Source organism: Manacus candei, unplaced genomic scaffold, assembly GCF_025592945.1.
Source record: "Manacus candei isolate 608988 ecotype Guabito, Panama unplaced genomic scaffold, ASM2559294v1 h1tg000025l, whole genome shotgun sequence".
Taxonomy (NCBI): domain Eukaryota; kingdom Metazoa; phylum Chordata; class Aves; order Passeriformes; family Pipridae; genus Manacus; species Manacus candei.
This window is the reverse complement of record NW_026138073.1, coordinates 9,519,306-9,539,168: the sequence shown is the minus strand read 5'-3', so window position 1 is coordinate 9,539,168 and position 19,863 is coordinate 9,519,306. Positions and strand designations below refer to the sequence as shown.

Sequence of the window (19,863 nt, the reverse complement as noted above, 5' to 3'; positions counted from 1 at the left end):
CTGCGCCGCAGGAAGCGCCGCCCGGCAGCGGGGGGGGGCGGCGGGGCCGCACGTGCCGGTGCAGGAATGCGGCGGGGCCGGCCCGGGGCGGGGCGGGGAGCGGCGGCGCTCGGCCATGGGGCGTCCGGTGCTGCTCGCCGCCGCCGCCGCGCTGCTGCTGCTGCCGCCCGGCACAGGGGCCGCCGTCACCCGCCTCAGGGTCTCCGCCAACTTCGTGAGCGCCGGGGAAAGGGAGGGAGGTGACCAGGGAAGGTGGGTGGGGGGCGGGCGGCGCCGCGCTCACCCCTGTGTCTTTGCTTGCAGGAGTGCCGGGCCACCGGTGAGTAGCGGCGGGGCCGGGAGAGGGGCAGGGCTGCCCGCGCGGGGCTGCCCCTGCCCGGGGACACCGGCTCCTCCGGGGTGCGGCGGGACGGCGGGGCTTCCCCCGCCCGCCGCTACCGGGTCCTGGAGGATGGGGGACTCCCGGTCTCCGGGGCTTCCCGCTTCCGAGGAGTCTCGATCCCCGGGGCTTCCAGGCTCCCGGAGTTCCCCGCTTCCAAAGACTTCGGATCCCCGGGGCTCCCCGTTTCTGAAGACTCCCTGTCCCCGGAGTTCCCCGGCCGCCGGGGCTCCCCGCTTCCGAGGACTCCGGATGCCTGGGGCTCCCCGTTTGCGAGGACTCCAGATCACCTGGGCTCCTCCCTTCCGCGTACTCCTCCGCAGGACTCCCCTTCCCCCGGCTCTCCTCTTCCGAGGGCTCCCAATCCCCGGGGCTCCCGGTGCCTGCGGGACCCCCGGCTCACGGCAGCTCCCTCTCTGCTCTCCCTCTGCAGCCGACAGGACGCTGAGCCGTCCCCGCTGCCGCCGCCCGTCCCGCCCCGTGCCGCCACTGGAGCCGCCTGCCCTGTCGCTGAGCCGTGCCCGGCTGTGCCTGCCCGCGCAGCCCTGCCAGCCCTGCCTGCGGGTGCGGCTGGCCCTCCCCGCCGCAGGTACGGGCGAGGGTGGCGGGGCCGGGCATCCCCACGGTGGGGAACACACACCCCGTCCTCCTACCTGTGTCAACACCCCACGCCGATTTCTCGCAGAGCTCGGCGGTGTCCGTGGGCTGCTGCTCACCTTCCTGGAGCTGGGCTCCAACCGGGCCGGCTGGCTGCAGGTCTGGCAGCGGCGCCGGGTGCTGGACAGCTCGACGGTGAGTCTGGGGTGGGTGTTAGGGCCCGGGGACGCCGGGGCTGGTGGTGCCCATTGACTCCCTGCTCCCCGCAGTGGCAGGTGCAGTTCGACTGCTTCCCAGCTGAGAGTGGGCAGCAGGTCCTCGTCTCCCTCCGCACCATCCCGGACCGGGGCTTGTCCCTCAACCGCAGCCGCCTGGTCACCGCTGAGCCACGTGGTGAGAATGGGAGGGTCCCGGGGGATGTCTTGGGGGGATACTGGTGCCAGCTGACCCTCTGCCTACTCTGCAGAGCCTGTCTTCACCCATGCGTGGGTCCCTGAGGCACGGGCCATTGAGGTGTGGGTGCCCAAGGGTCCTGCCCTCATGGTGCGGCTGTGCCATCAGCTGGCCCTGGAGTGTGAGGAGCTGCCCCAGCCCTTCCACCAGCAGGTAACGGCTCTGCCCCCAATATCCCCGTCTCAGACTGAAGGGCACACTCCCCACCAGCTTATTCTCCCTCCTTGCTGCAGGTGCGGGTGCCAGGCGGCCACCGCGTTTCGCTGCCATATGAGTTCCTGGTGCCCTGCCTGTGCATTGAGGTGGGTCACCTTCCCCCTGCAGCCACTGGAGCTCCTGTCTGCCCTCGCAGGAGAAGCGGGGGCACATCCTGCCCCCCGCTCCTCACTCTGCTCCCCTAGGCCTCCTACCTTCACCACGACAGCCTGCGGAGCAAACGCTGCCCCTTCCGTGATCAGCCAGATGCCTGTGAGTGCCTGTGGGGAGGGCAGCTGGGTCCCAAGAGTGTCCCCCAGCATCCCCAGCCCACTGATGCAGTGTCCCACAGATGGCCCTGAGCTGTGGTCCTCGGTGCGCTTCCACGACTACAGTGCCAGCAGCAAGGACCAGATGGCAATGGCGCTGACTGCCAGCTGCCCCCTGCACCCACAGGCCACGCTGTGCTGGAGGGAGGCAGCAGATGAAGCTGCACCCTGCCACAGCATCCCCAACTCCACAGCCAGCGAGGAGGAGCAGGTGAGGGGTCCTAGTCCCAAGGTGTCATGGGATGCAGGACCGTGCCCCTGGCTGGGGCACCCACTGGACCCCACGGTCCCCTGAGGGCAGCAGGTGAGCACTGAGGTGTCTGTAGACTGCGTGGATCAAGGATGGTGACAGTGACGCACACTTTGCACATTCCAGGTTTACACACTGGACAAGGTGGACGTGCACCCCCAGCTCTGCTTCCGAGTAAGCCCCTGTGGGTGGGTGGGCACCACCTGGGAAGGGATTGGGGGGCTGTGGTAGGCAATGGCAGCTCACCCACTCTTTCTGCTGATCCCTCAGTTCTCCTATGGGAACAGCAGCCATGTGGAGTGTCCCCACCGGCCAGGTGAGCCCCACAGGCAGAAGGCACCCCTGAGCTGAGCACAGCCCTCACTGAGGTCCCTCACACTCCTCATCCCATTGCGCATTCTTGCAACCTCCTCTCTCTCTCTGGTGGCCACAGAGACCACCTGGAACGTCTCAGTGAGTGTCTGGGGGCTGCAGCTGCGCCTGCACCTCAGCTCCCGCATCCCCGCGGCCTTCAGCGCAGCCCTGTGCCAGCGCCGGGGTGGGCAGTGTGAGCCTGAGGCCCCTCTCTACACTGTCACACAGGTGAGTGGTGCAGGGCTGGGGGGACATGGTGGGGACAGACCTGCGCTGACCATACACTTCTGCTTTGCAGCCAGAGGGCTCTGCCCCAGGGGAGTTGGCACTGCTACTGCCAGCGCAGGTCCTGGGCAGCTGTGTGCTGGTAAGGTGACCCCTGTGCTTGCACCTGCTCCATCGGGGACATCCCAACACGGCCCCCCCCTCACCCAGCTCCTCCCTCAGGTGTGGCGCTCGGACGTGCACTTCTCTCGGAAGCAGCTGCTCTGTCCCGATGGTGAGAGGAGGTCCTGGGGGGACACAGGGGGCAGCAGAGATGGGCAGACGCCCCCCTTACTGCCCCTCTCCCAGTCTCTCACAGGCACTTTGGGCTGCTGGGGCTGGTGCTGGCACTGGGGCTGGTCGTGACCGTGCTGCTCCTCAACTGCTGCAGTGCCTGGAGGCCAGACAATGGTAAGGGGCACCTTGGGGGCCTGCAGGATGGGGCCAGCAGCCATGATGGTCATGAGGCTGGATTGTCAGGGTGTGCTGGCTCCTGGGCTGCAGATGGTCCTGGAGCAGTGGATGGTGGTGGATACCAGGGTTTCCTCCAGGGGATATCAGTGGGATGTGGGGCTGAGCTGTCACTGCTGTCCCCTCCATTCTGTAGGTGTCCCGGGCGGGCGCCCTGTGCTGCTGCTGTACTCACCGGACTCGGAGGAGCACCTGGGGCTGGTGTGCGCCCTGGCTGAGCGGCTGCGCGCGGGGCTGGGCTGCGACGTGCGCCTGGACCTGTGGGAAGCAGGTGGCTTGGGGCAGGCAGGCACCCTGCCCTGGCTCTATGCCCAGCGGGGCCGTGTGGGCCGCCAGCGTGGCACCGTCCTACTCCTCTGGAGCCGGGGCAGTGCCCGGCTCTTTCGTCGGTGGCAGGTCGGGGTGGCCAGTGGGATGCCTGGGGATGCCCACGATATCTTTGGGGCAGCCATGGCCTGCCTGCACGGGGAGCTGGGTGCGACAGGCTGCGGCGGTGGGTGGGTCCTGGCCTACTTCAGCCAGCTCTGCAGCCCCCGTGACGTGCCTCGGCCCCTCCGGCCCCTGCCCACCTACCGCCTGCCCCGGCAGCTGCCTGGTCTGCTGGGTGCCCTGCGGGGCAGCCCCCCGGCCCCCCGCTGCTGCCGCCGGGGCAGGGCTGGGGGGCTCCTGCATCAACTGATAGAGGCGGGGGCTGAGGAGGGCAGCCGGCCGCCCCGGCCCCCTGGGGCAGCTGCTGGCACGTGAATGCCCGAGCTGGGACTGGCTGGGCATGGCTGCGGGGCGGGCAGGGCTGGGCACAGCCTTGGTGAGGGCAGGGGCTCTGCCGTGGAGGGGCAGGGCTCAGGTGAGCGTGTCCACTGCAGCGCAGGAGGGGTGCCCATGGGTGCCTCAGCCAGGGGCCGCAGGGGTCCAAGCAGGATTGGCCTCAGCGATGGAATGGGCTGAAGTGGCTGGAGTGAGCTTACAGTTGGTCACCTGGGGCCAGGAGTAGAGATGCTGTCCTGGGCAGGGACGGCTTTATTCCTATACAGGGACCTGCTCCAGAGGAGAGCCTGTAGAAGCCCCTTTGGACAACACAGCTGAGCGAGGGGTCGAGGTGGTACTGGAAGAAGCCAAGAGGTGGGGGGACTCCCTGCCCAGGCACAGGGGGCTTGGAGGGGCAGGCGCTGGGCACAGCCTAGCCCTTCTCCTTGCTCCGACATTGCCAGCAGGACCTGGTTTGTGGTGGAAGCAATAAAGGCATCATTTCACCCTGCCCTGCTGTCCATCTGGTGTGCCGGGGGAACTTTGTTGGTGCCCCCGGGGGGGTGGAGGCTTCCCCATGCCCCTCTGCAGCACGGGGCGGGGGCAGGAGAACGCACCCGGCTGGGCACAGCCTGTCCCGGCACGACTGCCACCCTGCATCCCACAGTCGCTGGGGCTGCCTGATTCCAGCCTGGGCACCGTGCCATGCCATGGGGCCAACCTCATCCCTGTGGGGCCCCAAACCCTCCCGGGGGTGCCGGGGCACGGATCCCTCCGTGGTCGGTGCGGGAACAGGAGGCCCCACCCCAGGGCGGTTGCTGACGCCACGCAGGGACCCGGGTGTCCGGGATCAGAGCAGGAAGCAGGAGCCGTCGGCCGCGGCGGGGCCGGTGGAGCCGGGAGTGGGGCTGTTTGGGAGCAGACAGTGTGGGGCCGGGGCGCCCCACGGCCCCGGCCCCGCCATGCCCACGCTGGGGCAGCTCCTGCTCGTGCTGGTGGTGACGGCGGCGGGTGGGCGTGGGGGCCCCCGCGACAGCCTGGCCTGCTCCCAGGTGGGTCGATGTCACCAGCACGGGGGCACTGGGCAGCCAGCACCACCACCGGCCTCACTCCCGCCTCCCCCAGGGCCTCGCCTGCCGCCTCTTGGGTAAGTGCCACCACCACGCCATGGCCCCCAGCTCACCCAGGGCATGGGGACCCACACCCACACTGCCCTTCCTGTCTCCCCAGACACCGACGTGCTGTGTGGGACGGAGCCCCCGGGACCTGGCCATGGGCTGTCCCTGGCTCGTCTGTGGCTGGAGCCGGCACTGCACTGCAGTGAGCCCATGGCCTGTGTGCCCTGTCTGGAGGCGCGTGTGCGCCTGGCCTTGGCACCTGCCGCCAGAACCACCAGTGCCACCGAAACCCACCACTCCGTGCTGCTAGGGATCCCTGGGGCAGAGGATGGCAGTGGCGGGGGACAGTGGTCACCAGTGGCTGGGGTCACCTTGTCCCAGCCCAATGTCACTGGGCTGCTGCTGCTCTCAGGGCACACATTTGCCTTCTCCCGCTGTGTGGCTGTGGAGGTCTGGGCACCTCTGGCCCCCACCCAGCGCAACCGAACCCTGGTACGTAAGTGCGGGGACTGGCAATGGGTGTCCCAACACTGTCAGTCCCTGGGCACTGAGGATGTGGGCACTGGCACCGGTGCATCTCCGTGGCACGGGGGGTCCCGTGCCCCAGGGAGGTGGGTGCTGGCGGTGCCGGTGCCTCACCGCAGAGGGGTGGTGGTTTTCCTGCCCAGGGCTGGGTGATCTTCCGGTGCTTCGAGGCACCGCTGGGCTCTGAGCTCCACGTCACGGCGTACACAAACTCACGTGGACAGCGGAGTCTGAGCCGGCAGAAACGGGTGCCAGGTGAGCCCCGGCGTGCCACCTGCGGTGGTCCCATCCCCCTGCCCACTGACTCCCTGTCCCCACAGACTGCTCATGGCCCCCGGCACAGGCTGCTGTCCCCCAGTGCCAAGGTATGTGCTGGTCACCTCACCTTGGTTTGCATCCCCTGGGGAGAACTGGGGGATGCTGGATGCTGGGGGCAAGAGTGACCCTGTGGGTGCCATGCCCTGTGCCATGTGGCTGGATGGGTAGTGCCAGGAGGTGGGTGACCTGAGCCGGCTCTGGTGCAGTGCCCAGGCTGCGGATCTCCCCAGGGCAGAAGGAGGTGGTTGTGGAGGTGCAAGGGGCTGTGGCAGGGCACAGCTACACACTCTGGCTCTACCACAACCGGAGCCACAGCACTGGTGGGCCGGGGCATGCAGTGACTGTGGTGAGTATGACCCCCTTCCCTGACCCCCCCACCTTGGCTGATCCCTGGCTGCTGCCCCCTTCCCTGTTCCCGAGAAGCCGTGTCTGTGTTACAGGCAGTGTGCTGGGAGAGGGTTCCCTGGGAGCAGGTCCCCCTGGGTGACCCTGCTGGGGCACGATTTGCCACGGGGTGACCCACATCTGGTTGCTGCTAGCAGAGCAGACTCATGAACTACAGCCTGCCTGCCGATGAGGTGCTGCCCTGCCTCTGCCTGCAGGTGGGCACCCAGCTGGGGCACTGTGGGGGTGGCAGGGTGCCACCAAAAAAAAGGCTTTCCAGGCTCCATGTGTCCCAAGGGGACCAGCTGAGTCACAGTCACAGTATGGATATCCCAAATCCTCCCTTTTCGTGTCTCTCTCTCTGCTCCTAGGTCTGGCTGGAGACCCAGGACCCACTCAGGGCCACCCTGTGCCCCTTCTCCCATGGTAACTGCACCTTGGGGCTGGGGTGTGGGGTTGCTGGGACACAGAAGGACCTGAGGGGAGACTACATGGGGTGAGACCCTTCTCCTGGTGCCACCACAGATGCCAAGGCCTGGGAGCGACTGTGGATGCAGAGCCATCTGGTCCTACACACTGAGGGGCAGGTGCTGACCTGCTCCCTCTCAGCCCCCTGCGACCTCCCAGCCAAGCTGGTGCCCTGCTGGCAGCCAGTGCCCTCCGGGCCCTGCCAACCCCTCCCTGGCCTGCAGCAGCCCACCATAGGGCAGGTGAGTGGGGTTCTGTGGGATGCTGGGGGCTCGTGAAGGGTGCAGGTGGCATTCATGGAGCAACCCTTCCAATCGCAGGGACCCCAGGAGTTTGGAAGGCTGCGGCCACACCCTAACCTCTGTGTGCAGGTAGGACACCTCTCTGCTCCACAGCTGCCCCATGGGCAGCCCCACAGGCAGCCCCAGGCACTGCTAACCCGCTCTCTGGGGCAGGTGTGGAGTGGTGGGCAGGTCCGGTTGATCCAGTGCCTGCGGGACCGTGAGTACTGCTGGGGTGGGAAGGCAGGGGCAGCCTGTGGGTCCAGCTGGGGGGAAGCCCGCCCTGGCCTCCCCTTGCCGCCCCCCAGCCCCCTGGCACATCCCCAGGAGCGCTGCCCGGCCGCCCCGATGACCTCCTGCTGCTGGAGCGTGGGGGGAATGCCTCGCTGTGCGCTGTGGAGCAGGATGCCTGCACGCCCCTCGCCAGCTTCACCAGCACGGTAAAGGGCAGGGACACCCATGTCCTGGTGGCGGTGGCAGTGGTGGCACAGGGACTCCTGTGGCCAGCAGTGGTGGCACAGCTGCCTGACCCCCTGTGCTGTTGCAGGGAAGGGGGCGCCCCGGGCTGCTGGAGCAGGATCTGCAGCGGGATGTGGCAGCAGGGCAGTGCTGGCAGGTCAGTGTGGGCAGCCAGCAGGTAGTGGTCAGGGACTGGGCAGCATCTGACATGTCCCTGTGTTCCCCCAGATCTGGCACCCTGAAAACAGCACCGAGGTCGTGCTCTGGGCCTGTCCCATGCACAAGTGTGAGTGTCAATGGCCATGGTGTGGGAGAGGGGGAAAAATGGGAAATTGAGGGGGGGCACCCACCTGTGTAGCCACCAGAGACCTCGCTGGGTGCCGGGGGCCCTTGGTGGATGCAGATCCTGCCCCACAGACCTGCGTGCCCGCTGGGCACTGGTGTGGATGGGGGTGCTGCTGGCAGCTGCCTGTCTCCTACTCCTGCTCGTGCTGAAGAAGGAGGACGTGAAAGGTGAGTGGTGCACCCCTGGGGGCTATGCTTGTCCTGGGACCCCTCCCAGGATCCCACCTCACTGCCTCTCCTCCTCACAGGATGGCTGAAGTCACTGAGGGCTGGTTATGGCTCTGAGGGTGAGTGTGGGGTGAGCCTGGGATCTGGGGGATGTGGGCAGACATAGGGGTCAGGGGAGCCCACCCAGAGCAGGGTGGGCTCCCCTACCAGAACAGGTCCAGGCTTGCCTGCCCCACAGGGTAGGTAGAGGTGTAGGGAACAGAGAAGAGGGTGGCAATCCTAGCCATGGGAAGACAGGTTGTGTCTCCTATGACCTGTCTCCTATGATGGCTGTCCCTTAGGGTGGGTAAGGGGATTCGGGAAGGGGACCGGGGGACTGAGCAGGGGATGGGTCCCACATTGGTGGTGGTCTTAGCTGCTTCCCATCGTGCCTGTTCCTTAGCTTGGGTATGGGAGGTTGAGGGAGAGAGGCAAAGAATGCTCTCCTCCCATCACGGGTGCTCCCAGCATGCCTCCCACCACAGGATGGGTACAGGGTGCCTAGAGGGATCCAGACACTGATGATCCCCCCCAGGTCCCCTGCAAGGCCAGCGGGCACTGCTGGTACACGCGGCGGAGCCGGCGGCGGAGCGGGCGGCCTGTGCCTTGATGGCAGCTCTGCGCCCACTGGGGCTGCTGGTGGTGGCAGCACCAGGGGGTGGCAGCGGGGTAGCGGCGTGGGGACCACTGCCCTGGCTGCACGCCCAGCACCGCAGGGCACTGCGTGACGGTGACACCATCATCTTCCTCCTCTCTCCTGCCGCAGTGGCTGCTGCACAACAGTGGGACACGGGGGCCAGGGTTGTGCTGGAGGCTGGGGCTGCTGAAAGCAGCCTCATCCCCCAGCACAGCCCTGGCCCTGCTGATGTCCCAGCCGTGGCACCCTGTGAGGTGTTTGCGGCAGCTCTGTCCTGTGCCATGCCGGCACTGGCGGCGGGCACTGGGCGCTACATGGTGGTCCAGCTGGAGGCCTTGGTGCCGGCAGTGCCCCCAGCACTGCAGGCAGCCCCTGCCTTTGCACTGCCCACTGAGATGGGGGGGTTCCTGCAGGCACTGGTGGGACCAGCCTGGCGGCAGGGACGGTGGCCAGAGCCATATGTGGCAGCAGCGTCTGAGGGGCTGCGGCGGGCGGTGGGGGAATAAAGGGGTGACAGTGCTTTTCCTGACCTTGAGTCCAGCTCTGAGTCCAGTGGGGAGTGGGATGTCTTGGGGAGGGATGATAGGGGGACTGGAATGGATTGCGGAGGGATGATTGGGAGGTATAGGGGGATGGGGGCAGGAAGGGGGTCTGGGCTGGCTGGAGGGTGAAGAGGAAGTGGGTTGGTTTGGTTGGAGGTTGGATGGGGAACTGGACCAGTTTGGGGTGGTGATGGGGAACTAGACCAGCTCATTGTGGGATGAGGGGGAACTGGGATAGTTTGGAGGAGGGAGTGGGAGAGGGAATTGGACCGGTTCTAGGTGGGATAAGGGGCAACTGGGCAAATCTGGGGGCAGTGAGAAGGAACTGGGCCAGTTTGGGGAGGTGAGCGGGAGCTGCACCAGTTAGACTGGAGGGGGGGAAGGTGAACAGGACTGGTTTGGCTGGGCGGGGGTGGTGATGGGGAGTGTCCCCTTGGATCGGGGGTTGAGGGCCTCGCCCAGCCCGAGCGAGTCCGGTGCGGGGTCACTGACCGCGGCCCACCCGCGCCCCCCGCGCCGGGTGCTCTTGGCCTTGGCCCCTCTCAGGCGCGGGGGGCGGGCCAGGCGGGCGGCGCGGATTGGCTGGGCGCGGATTGGCTGGGCGCGGATTGGCTGGGCGCGGATTGGCTGGGCGCGGATTGGCTGGGCGCGGATTGGCTGGGCGCGGATTGACTGGGCGCGGATTGGCTGGGCGCGGGGGGCCGGCGGCGGCGGCGCGCGGCCATTGGTGGGACCGGCGGCGCTGAGTCAGCGGGCGCGGCCCACGTGGTGCGGGCGGGGCGGGAGCGCGATGGCGCCGCTGCCGGGCCGGCGCGGGGGGCCCGGGCTCGGGGAGGCCCTGCTGGGGGCCGCCCTGCTCGGGGGGGTCCTGCTGGCCGCCCGCGCCGACCCCGACCCCCACCGGGACGGGGCCGAGCCGTGCCGAGCCTGCCGCGGCCTCGCTGACAGCTTCAGCAGGGTGCGGTGCGGGGGTGATGGGTGACACAGCCCCTGCTGGGGGGGAGCCGGGGCGAGGGGGCGGTGCAGGGGGGACCCACGGGTGGCAGACGTGGGGGACACGGGCTGGCAGTGGTGGTGAGCAGGGATGAAGCGGGTTGGAGGGGGAATGTAGCCGAGAGAGGCCAGAGGCAGCACAGGCCGGGAGGATCAGGGTGGTTACAAGGGTGGCTTGGGGGACTCTGGTGAGGTGGAGCACTCCCACAGCATCGCTAGGGAGGGGAGGGAGTCCCGGGGCACAGAGACTGGGTTCCAGGGAGAGGAGAGGGTGGCAGATCCTGGGGGATGGTGTGTCCTTTGTGGGGAGGAGAGGGACACAGCTCTGTGGGACTTTAGGGGGAGGGAAGTTACCGGGGGGTCCCATGGCTGTGCTGCCACCCCCGCCTTGTGCCCAGGGCCTGGAGCGGACAGAGCATGAGGGCTTTGGCGGGGGCAACACAGCCTGGGAGGAGGAGAAGCTGTCCAAGTACCAGCACAGGTGAGTGACCCCAACCAGTGACAACTGGGGGAGCCCAGCTGCCCCAGGGGATGTGTCCCCACACTGACTCCTGTATCCCTGCAGTGAGACCCGTCTCCTGGAGGTGCTGGAGGGCGTCTGTGCTCCCTCGGACTTCGCCTGCCACCAGCTGCTGGAGCGGAGCGAGGAGCATGTGGAGCAGTGGTGGTTCCATGAGTGAGTCTGGGGATGGGGACATGGGGGGGCAGGGGGATGGCAGGGGGCTGAGCACTGTGTCCCCACTCCCCAGGCAGCAGCAGCACCCTGACTTCTTCCAGTGGCTGTGTGTGGACAGGCTGATGCTCTGTTGCCCACCCGGCACCTATGGCCCGGACTGCCGGTGTGAGTAGCTGTGGAATGAGTGGGGTGGTGCTGGGGCTGGAGGGGCCCCCCTGGCTGCCACCCCACTCCAGCTGTCAGCCGGCTGGTCTCTCCCCGTGTAGCCTGCGCTGGTGGGCCCCGGCAGCCCTGCAGCGGCAATGGGCGATGCGATGGCGATGGCACGCGCCGCGGCACCGGCCTCTGTGTCTGCAGCCCGGGCTATGGCGGCCCCTTCTGCGCCGAGTGTGGTGATGGCTACTACGAGGCCTCGCGGAACAAGAGCCACCTGATGTGTGCTGGTAGGTGGGGGCCAGGGAGGCTGTGCAGCCGGGGTTCCCCTGGTGCTGCCCAGACTCTGGGTGCAGGCAGCTCCCCCTGCCTGCACCCACACCGGCTCTCCCTGCCCGCAGAGTGCTACCAGGCATGCGGGCGCTGCACGGGGCCCGAGGACTCCAGCTGCCTTCGCTGCAAGAGGGGCTGGGTACTGCACGAGCACCGCTGCATCGGTGAGTGAGGGTCGGGGGGGAGCCTGGGGCCGTGGGCGGCTGTGTCTCAGGAGCCAAGGGCTCGGCAGGACAGTCCCCAGTTCTCCCACAGACATCGACGAGTGTGGCACAGAGATGGCGCATTGCCGAGCCAACCAGTACTGCGTCAACACGGAGGGCTCCTACGAGTGCCGAGGTCAGGAGGAGGTGGAGGATTTCTGTGCAGGTGGCTCTCCCCTTCTCGAGGCCAGCCCTGGCTGGCATGGGAGGGGACTCCAGCACCAACCCTGGCTCCTTTCCCCATGGCAGACTGCTCCACGGCTTGCATCGGCTGCATGGGTGCCGGACCGGCTCGCTGCAAGAAATGCAACAAGGGCTACTGGCGGGATGGAGCCAAGTGCCTGGGTGAGTACCTCCCATAGGCTGGCAGGCTGTACTGCCCCCTCCCCACTGCCTGAACCCTGTCTGAGCGCTGTGTCCCCCCCAGATGTGGACGAGTGTGCCAGCGCCGAGGAGCCGGTGTGCACCGGAGCACAGGAGGTGTGTGAGAACACGGAGGGCAGCTACCGCTGCGTCTGCGCCCAAGGCCACGTCCGCCGGGATGGGCAGTGTGTTGAGGACAAGCCCCCTGGTACGGCTCACACAGTGTGGGGGGATGAGTAGAGGGTGTGGGTAGCAATGGGGGTGCTCTGGCTGCTTGGCTGTGCCTCTCCACGAGCACTGTCCACGCAGATGCCCCAGAGAAAGGCTTCTTTGATGACGTGACCGACGACGAGGTGGTGGTGCTGCAGCAGATGTTCTTTGGTGTGATGATCTGTGCACTCGCCACGCTGGCTGCCAAGGGTGACATGGTCTTCACCGCCATCTTCATCGGTGCCGTGGCTGCCATGGCTGGCTACTGGCTCTCTGACCGCAGCGACCGTGTCCTTGATGGCTTCATGAAGGGCAGATAGCTCTGGGGCTGCTGGGCATGAATGGGGAGGCGGGCTCAGCCTGAGGTGTGGGGCCCCCCCCAGCAGGGCTAGCTGACGAGGCTGCATCCTGCACACAGTGCTGTGCCCTGCATGCATCCCCCAGCCCCGCCTTAGCGTAGGATCTCGTTTTCTCCCCCCTGCAGAAAGAGCCAGGGGTACCTGATCCCAGGGGCTCCCACACAGCCTTCTCTGTCTGGAGGGGTGATGCCAGGCAGTGTGGCACTGTGTGGGGGGCACAGCATGCTGCTTCCAGCCCCTCGTACTCTAAAGGAGAGACCTGGACTCGTGGCAGGTGGAGGTGGGGGGAGAGGTGAGAGGGTGATCCTGCTACCTGCCCCCAGGCTGGGGCTGCTGGCCCTGTAGGACCCCCCCTCCCATAAGGCCATTCCCTGTGGGGCAGTGAAGGGCTAGGTCCCCCCTCTGCCCTGAGCTGTGGGGCTGGGAGAGCTGCCCCCCCATCCCACCCCTCCTCCCCATGTCCCTGGGCAGAGCCCATCTCCCCTCCCAGACTGGACAGGCCGAGGGCCCCATGTTGCTGGGGGTGCCGTGCTGGGCGAGGGGGGCCCTGCTGGATGCATGAGTGTGGCCGTTGCATTTGTCCGTCGGGGTGTGCCCATCTGTCTGTGTGTCCATATCTCAGGAAATAAAGCTCTGCACACCCAGCTCAGCTGTTGAGGGCCGGAATCAGGGCGGGGCTGGAGGTGCTGCTATCCACCTCCACATGCCAACAGGAGCTCCTCCCGGCATAAATTCTTTATTTCTCTCATTTGGCACAAATGGAGCCAGCCCCTGCCTGGCCCTGCAGGGGCGCAAGATCAGACCCCCACACCCTCACACTGGGCTCGTCCCTCAGTCTCTGCACCCTCAGTCTCTACCCCGCCCTGGCTCAGAGCTCAATGGTGTCGCTGGAGAGGCTGCGGGAGTCCACTGCCTTGCCAAGGGCTGGGAAGCTGCGGGGACCGTCGCGCTCCCAGCCGGGGGGTCCGGCGGGCACCAGGAGAGGGGCCCGGCTGGGAGCCTCGTCCAGGGGCAGGCTGTCAGGTGAGGACAGCCCGTGGCGCCAGGGGTTCCAGCTGATCTTCAGTGAGCTGCTCTCCAGCGAGCTGGCCGAGGCGGTGACAGTGACGGTGATGGTGCCGGGGGGTTGCCGGGGCCCGGGCAGCTCTGTCAGGGAGCTGCACCGCACCATGCGCCCCAGACCAGGGCTGGGGGCTGGGGAGCCATGCAGTGAGGTGCCCGAGCCACGGCGGGGCCGGCTGAAGAGGCTGTCCTGCAGGAGGTGGCGGCGGCAGAGCGCCTGGTCAATGCTGCGGCGCAGGTCGATGGGGGACGGCGGGCGGAAGACCAGCTCCCCAAGTGAGGGGGACGAGCCCTGCTCGAAGGTGGCGCAGGAGCGGGCGGCCAGCAGGTTGGGGCACTTGGGGCTGAGCCCTGGCTTCCCAGCGCCAGCCGCCCAGGCCTCGTTGCTGTCCTTGAGAGCCCGCAGGGGCAGCTGCTCCGCTGGGTTGCGGATGAGGCTCTTGGAGATGTCATTGGTGGGTATCCGCTCTGCGCTGGTACCACTGGCACTCCCACCGGCCCAGTCGTAGCAGTTGTTGGGGTACTCGGGCGCCTCGGCTTTGCGGCCAGCACAGAAGTACCGCAGCGCCTTGGCCCAGCAGGAGTGGCCAGTGGGGCTCTGGCGGTGGCACTGGCAGCACACAGGCTCGGCGGTGGCTGCCAGCAGCGCCAGGGCTGTGCCCAGCTCACCGATCCGCAGCCAGAGCTGTGCCACCCAGCCAGGCCGGGAGAAGCGCCCAGGGGGCCCCAGGACCCCTCGCAGCCACACAGCGCTGTAGAGCTGCAGCCCACAGACAGGCAGCCCCGCCACTGCTGCCGCCAGCAGCGCCCGCGCCCCTGGCCTTGGGTCTGGCTCCTCACAGGGCACCCGCAGCACTCGCCAGCACCCCCAGAGCCCCCCCAGCAGCAGCAGGGCTCCTGCCACACAGCCCAGCGCCTGCAGCCCCAGCGCGGCGGGGCCCAGCCGGGGCGGCAGCAGGTCGGCAGCTCCCAGCACCACAATCTGCAGGACGGCAACAGCCCCCAGCGCCGGCAGCCCCCGCAGCCGGGCCGGCAGCAGCCGCAGCTGGGCCCGGCGCTGGAGCCGCTGGAGCAGGAGGGCAAAGGAGGCGAGCAGCAGCGGGAAGGGAGCCGTGCTGAGCAGCAGCAGTGCCGGGGCAGGCAGGCGGCCCCGTGCCCCGTAGGGGTCCAGCAGCAGGAAGGTGGCCCGCAGCAGGCAGGCAGCCAGCAGCAGCCCATGGGCCCCCACAGTGTGGGGCAGGTGTGGGGGCCGCAGGATGGCTGTCCCTGCCAGCCCCGCCAGGCATCCCAGTGCCAGCAGCAGGAAGATGGCAGCCAACCCATAGACATGGGCCTCCCAGGAGAAGCCCAGCTCGTGCTGCAGCTCGGTCCAGCGCAGCCCAGTCCCGTTGGCCCCTGGCACTGGCGGGGCACGGCTGGGCTGTGGCTGTGGCTGCAGCAAGGATGGATTTCGGGGGGCTGGCTGAGGCGTCACCCCTGCTCGTCGCCACGTGGCTGAGGGGGTTGCAGTGCCTGGGGTGGGGGGCTGCGTCCCCAGGGTGCCTGCAAGCAGGAAAGAGGGGTACAGTCAGTGGGGAGTGGGGGCTCTGGTCGCATCCAGCCCCCACCTGCACCCCACGCTGTGGCACCCCAGGAGTGCAGTGGGGGATGCTCTGTGCTGGCCAGGGCTCTGCACGCTGGTGCCTCCCAGGGTTTTCTGTCAGGACCCACAGTGCAGGGGGTGTCACATCCCCGGTCATGTCCCCGACCCCCCCTGAGGAAGCCCCCACCTGCCGAGCACTTAGCACTAATCCCTGCAGGCAGGAATAGATTAGGGCCGTCGTCAGGTGCAATCCTGATTGAAGGTGTCACAGTGTCCCGGCTGGGCAGCCCAAGATAGCTGCCATACTCCCCACCAGCCCTGATGCCCTGGGGATGGGCTCCCACAGCATCTGCAGAATGGATGGGCTTGGATGCAGCCCTGCATCACCTGAGTGCCTAGTCCCGAGTGTCCCTGTGGTGGATGGATGTGCTGCTGGCTGTGGGGTTGCCTTGGTGGCATTTGGGATGTTCACAGCTCCCACAGCACCCCGGACCCGCTGTGGGGAGCCAATGTCCTCCTCAGGCAGCAGCCCTGTGAGAGAGGGCAAAGCAGGGTACTGGCATCTGTGGGCGTTTGGTTGCCACCAAAGGGTCCCCTGCACTGTGCTGGATCCTACCTGTGCTGGAGGTGCCAAGGGCGGCCATGCTGGAGGCAGGTGGAGGCGCAGGACTGGTGCTGAGGGCAGGGCTGGTGCTGAGGACAGCCCCTGGGGTGGGCTGGGGTCCCCGCTGCCCAGTCATCCCGGGGTCCGTGCGAGGTGCTGCATCCCCGGGGCTGGTGGTGGTGTGGCTGAGCGGGGCCCTCCGGGTGCTGCGCTGGTGGAACGGGAGCCCCCTGGTCCAGGGCTCAGCCAGTCCCCAGGATGGGGTTGTGTGGGGCAGCTGTGGGGCAGAGTTTGGCAGAGCCAGGGAGGGGCTGGAGGGCCCTCCCATGTCCCCCCAGCTGCTCACCGGCTGTGCAGAGCCAGGGCTGGTGTGGGGACGCTGGGTTGACCCCGTGCCTGTGGAGTGGGAGACAGGGACAGTGCCCAGTGCGACTGACTGGCTGCTGGCTGGAGTGAGCTGTGCATCCTGAGGCAGCTCCAGGGCCGCTGTGGGTCCCTCCACCACTGTCTGTCCCCCTGTGTGGGCATCTGCTGTCCCCATTCCCACTGCCGGCATGGGGTTCAGAGCGATGGTGGATACGGTTGGCCAAGGGCTGGGAGTGCCAGCTGTCTTTGTGGCATTCTGCCCTGACAGGGACAGACCCTGCCCTGCCCAGGGTGGCCCTGTGTCCGTGGGCACCCCAGGGCCCAGTGTGCCCGGTGCAGAGCTGTGAGGCAGAGGGCTGTCCTGGCCTTCAGCCTCATGTCCTCGCCAGGTGACAAGCGGCTCCTCTGTCACAGCCAGGGCTGTGCTGCCGTCCCTCCAGGCCCTGGTGTCAGCGCCCATCATAGTGGTTTCCATCTTCAGGGGTGCCCCTGTGCCATGCCCTGCCTGCAGCGGTGGGGACCAGTGCACGGGGCTGTTGCCCCCCCAGCGCTCCCTCCTGGAGTCCCCGGTGCCGCTCGGCTCCCCTGATGCCTCCCAGGTGGGGGATGGGCCCGGCCACTGCTGTCCCCAGGCAGCGCTGTGCAAGGGGTCCTCGCCTAAAGACATCCCTTCCGGCAGCCCACCCTGGGCCCCGGCGGGGACCACGGTGGCCAGGAGCATCCCCCAGGAGACGAGCTGTGCTGCAGCCATGGTGAGTACCCAGCTGGCCCTGCGGGGATGGGGGTCTGGTGACCCAGGACCCACAGCAGCCGCCCGGGGCACTCGCGCAACTGGCCGTGGGGCTGCTGTGCCCGTGGCCACCCACTGCCCAGCGAGAGAGCCAGCGGCTTGACTGTCCCTTCTCGAGTAGCCCTGAGCCCTGTTCCCAGCTGTCCCTATCCCCGGTGGCCCCATTCCCAGTCTTTCCCTTCCCAGTGTCCCCGGTGCTCCCCATCGCAGTGTCTCTGGTGCGGGTGGTCCTTGGTGTGTAGTGCTCCCGACCCCCAGCGTCCACGATGTCCCTTTCCTGGTGCTCCATCCCCAATGTCCCCTCCCCGGTGCTCCATCCCCGGTTCCCCTCCCGGTGTCCCCTCCCCGGTTCTCCGTCCCCAGTGTCCTCTCCCGGCGTCCCCGCCGGCGGCAGCCCCGCTCTGCCACGCACCGTTCACCTTGGCGAGTCCCGGCCGCATCCCGGCGGGGATGCCCGGCCCGGTGCCCCGCGCCACCGCCGCACACGCGGCTCAGCCCCGCCGGGCCGGGAACGGGGCCGGGACCGTCAGGCTGCTGCGGCGGCGGCCCCGCGGTGCGTGTGCAGGAGCCGGCGGGGGCTGCGCTGCGGGGCCGGGCCGCGGCCGGTGCGGGACCAGAGCGGGGACGGTTCGGCCGCCGCATCCCGCCGACCTCGCCCGCAGCGCGCCGGGCCGGCCCCGCCGCTCGGTGCCCGGTGCGCGGGCCGTGGTGCCGCCAGCCCCCTCCCGCCGCCCGCCACAGCCCCGGCGGCCCCAGTGCCTGTGCCCCGGGGGCCGCAGCCCCCCGCGCTGACCTGCCGGTGCCGGAGCCGGTGCGGGCGGGCCGGGCTCTGCAGCGGAGCGGGCGGCGGCGGCGGCGGCGGCAGCCGGTCACGCGCCGCCCCGAGCCGCGGGCACCCGCGCGGGAGCCCGCCTGCACCGGGAGGGGGGGCGCGGGGCACGGCCGGGGCCGCCGCGTCGGGACGGGACCCGCGGGACCGAGCATGGGGGCGGGCGAGTCCTGGGACTCATCCAGGGTGGGCTCTCGGGATCGGGTCCCCCGTGGTGCGGGTGTCTCTGTGACGCGGCTTTTGGAGGGGCACTGGAACATGTCCCCGCAGGACAGGACACGGTGGGGCGGCAGAGGGGAGATGCTGCCCGCGGGACGGGAAGGATCACCCGGAGCGAGCAGTGCGGTGGCACCTCAGCACGGGATGTGGCCGAGGCTGGTCCCGCGGCCGCCAAGGGGTAGGCGCGGGGCGGCTGGAGCGCTGCCGGACTGCCTAGCAGGGTCCTGGGGAAGGTCTGGGGGTCCCTGTTACCCATCTGCCCCACACCTGCCTCCCAGCTGCTTTGCCATGGGCACACAGCGCCCTAGCAGCCACTGGGCCGTGGGACCCTGCCAAAGCGCAGGTAATTAGTTAATCTGCTTAAATGTCCGTCTGGAGAGCTGCCCGCCCTGCCGGGCTTGGGCTGACATTGGCACGGCCACGGCGCCACAAAATCACACCAGCTCAGGGCTCTGTCCTGCACGGTGACACCTGCACTCCATGTCCCTGCCTGCACCCCTGCTCCTCCCAGCCTGCACCTCAGCAGTGCCGAGCCACCATAGCCTTGGCAAAGCGCTGTCATCACCATCACTCTCCTCTCACCGCTCCAGCGGGGCCATGTGGCACCTCAGGTCCCCACGGCAGTGCTGTGCCGGCAGCAGCACACAGTGCCCCACTCCTGCACCTGCCACTTCTCCATTCCCGGGACATCGTGCCTGGGCTGGGCTCACCGTCAGTGCATGGGGCATTTCTGGTCCCCAGTCCATCTCTCTGTAGGGTTGGGAGGCTGTGGTAACCAGCTGAGAACAGGGGCCGGGAATGTGGGCAATGCCGTTGTGCCGGGCCCCACAACACAGACAGGGCAGGCAGTTAGTCTGGGGATTAGCACTGGGGAGGCCGCCCAGGGGGAGAGTGGAGGTGATCCTGCACTGCAGGGGGACTGCCAGCACCACCACGGCCAGATGGTCTCATCTCGTGGCTGGTGCAGCCACAGTGCTGAGTGTGCAGTGGGACTGTGGGGAGGGAGCTGGCTGTGCCCTATATACCACAGCCGTTGGGGCACCTTTTGCACAAGGCAGGGGCACAGCAGCCACATCCTCTGTGCCGTCAGAGGTTTCCTCTTCTGCCAAGTGACTCACCGGTCGGTGAAAAGTTGAGCCCCCTGCTCTGTGCTGCCACAGAGGCTGCCTGCTACCTGTACAGCAGGTGAAGGATGTGACCAGTGCTCTCACACCCCTATGCCTGCGGCTACCTGGGTGTCATAGGCTTTTGACCACTGTAATCCCCCTTCTCCTGGGCTCTCCCCAAAGATAATAGGACAAAACCCCAGTTTCAGAGAAAACTGCCCCAATTAAGCGCCCTCAAACAGTCTGGAGCCCAGCTTTGCTATTTTCTGACCACTGTGCATGTTTTATGGTCCTGTCCCATGCCCTCCACAGTCTCCCTTGGCTGTGCTGCTGGAGGAACCACCCTGACACCTTCCCTGGGTAAAGGGTGGGATGAGACCCCACAAACACAGCCCCACTGGCGGCCTCATGGAGGCAAAGTCCAGGAGAAACTGTGGATGCAGGGCCCCACATGCCTAGGGCATGGTTGGCTCTGGCAAGGAGCCAGTGACAGTGAGCTGGGAGCACGGGCTGGGAGGCAGGACCTGCTCCCTTGGGACGTAAGCAGGGTGCCCGGGAATTCTGCTGCCATGCAGCACACATGCTTCCATTTTTGTCCAGCAAGGCTGGAAGAGGAGCTGCCATTGTCACAGCCGTATTGGTCCAAATACCCTTGTTGGCAGCTAAAATCCTGGAGGACACCCTGAGTGGGCACA

The 19,863-nt window shown here is 67.8% G+C and overlaps 4 protein-coding genes across 11 annotated transcripts; 3 read left to right on the top strand and 1 right to left on the bottom strand.

Moving 5' to 3' along the window:
* The first annotated feature begins 7 nt into the window (after positions 1–7).
* Positions 8–4,547, top strand: IL17RE (interleukin 17 receptor E). 3 transcript variants are annotated; one of them, XM_051788531.1, is made up of 16 exons: positions 8–214; positions 304–319; positions 813–968; positions 1,065–1,171; positions 1,246–1,369; positions 1,443–1,582; positions 1,663–1,731; positions 1,831–1,897; positions 1,977–2,164; positions 2,330–2,377; positions 2,474–2,519; positions 2,637–2,785; positions 2,856–2,924; positions 3,005–3,056; positions 3,131–3,232; positions 3,429–4,547. In XM_051788531.1, the coding sequence occupies exons 1-16, from the start codon at positions 116–118 to the stop codon at positions 4,034–4,036; spliced, it is 2,040 nt and encodes a 679-aa protein (XP_051644491.1). In that variant the 5' UTR covers positions 8–115; the 3' UTR covers positions 4,037–4,547. The 3 variants fall into 3 exon arrangements, with proteins under 3 accessions (XP_051644491.1, XP_051644490.1, XP_051644488.1); XM_051788530.1 differs by lacking the exons at positions 8–214; positions 304–319 and having other exon boundaries at positions 332–968; positions 2,637–2,656; XM_051788528.1 differs by lacking the exons at positions 8–214; positions 304–319 and having other exon boundaries at positions 332–968.
* Positions 4,548–4,731: 184 nt separating this feature from the next.
* IL17RC (interleukin 17 receptor C) lies at positions 4,732–9,307 on the top strand. Of its 5 annotated transcripts, none has more exons than XM_051788521.1 (17): positions 4,732–5,088; positions 5,162–5,183; positions 5,267–5,646; positions 5,823–5,934; positions 6,000–6,044; positions 6,228–6,343; positions 6,537–6,599; positions 6,753–6,807; positions 6,907–7,091; positions 7,170–7,220; positions 7,305–7,350; positions 7,458–7,570; positions 7,678–7,746; positions 7,818–7,875; positions 8,007–8,102; positions 8,183–8,221; positions 8,677–9,307. In XM_051788521.1, exons 1-17 carry the CDS (start codon positions 4,747–4,749, stop codon positions 9,282–9,284), a joined length of 2,400 nt encoding a protein of 799 aa, XP_051644481.1. In that variant the 5' UTR covers positions 4,732–4,746; the 3' UTR covers positions 9,285–9,307. The 5 variants fall into 5 exon arrangements, with proteins under 5 accessions (XP_051644481.1, XP_051644480.1, XP_051644478.1 ...); XM_051788520.1 differs by having other exon boundaries at positions 6,204–6,343; positions 6,540–6,599; XM_051788518.1 differs by having other exon boundaries at positions 6,204–6,343.
* Positions 9,308–9,723: 416 nt separating this feature from the next.
* Positions 9,724–13,254, top strand: CRELD1 (cysteine rich with EGF like domains 1). Its single transcript, XM_051788566.1, has 10 exons — positions 9,724–10,278; positions 10,712–10,794; positions 10,879–10,989; positions 11,063–11,154; positions 11,256–11,432; positions 11,544–11,639; positions 11,731–11,814; positions 11,928–12,023; positions 12,106–12,249; positions 12,351–13,254. Exons 1-10 carry the CDS (start codon positions 9,739–9,741, stop codon positions 12,569–12,571), a joined length of 1,644 nt encoding a protein of 547 aa, XP_051644526.1. The 5' UTR covers positions 9,724–9,738; the 3' UTR covers positions 12,572–13,254.
* A 73-nt stretch (positions 13,255–13,327) lies between these two features.
* On the bottom strand, positions 13,328–18,732 carry PRRT3 (proline rich transmembrane protein 3). 2 transcript variants are annotated; one of them, XM_051788516.1, is made up of 4 exons: positions 18,645–18,732; positions 15,871–16,994; positions 15,642–15,785; positions 13,328–15,214 (listed from the first exon to the last, which is right to left on the bottom strand). In XM_051788516.1, the coding sequence occupies exons 1-4, from the start codon at positions 18,659–18,661 to the stop codon at positions 13,479–13,481; spliced, it is 3,021 nt and encodes a 1,006-aa protein (XP_051644476.1). In that variant the 5' UTR covers positions 18,662–18,732; the 3' UTR covers positions 13,328–13,478. The 2 variants fall into 2 exon arrangements, with proteins under 2 accessions (XP_051644476.1, XP_051644477.1); XM_051788517.1 differs by lacking the exon at positions 18,645–18,732 and adding an exon at positions 17,808–17,858.
* Between the last annotated feature and the right edge of the window lie 1,131 nt (positions 18,733–19,863).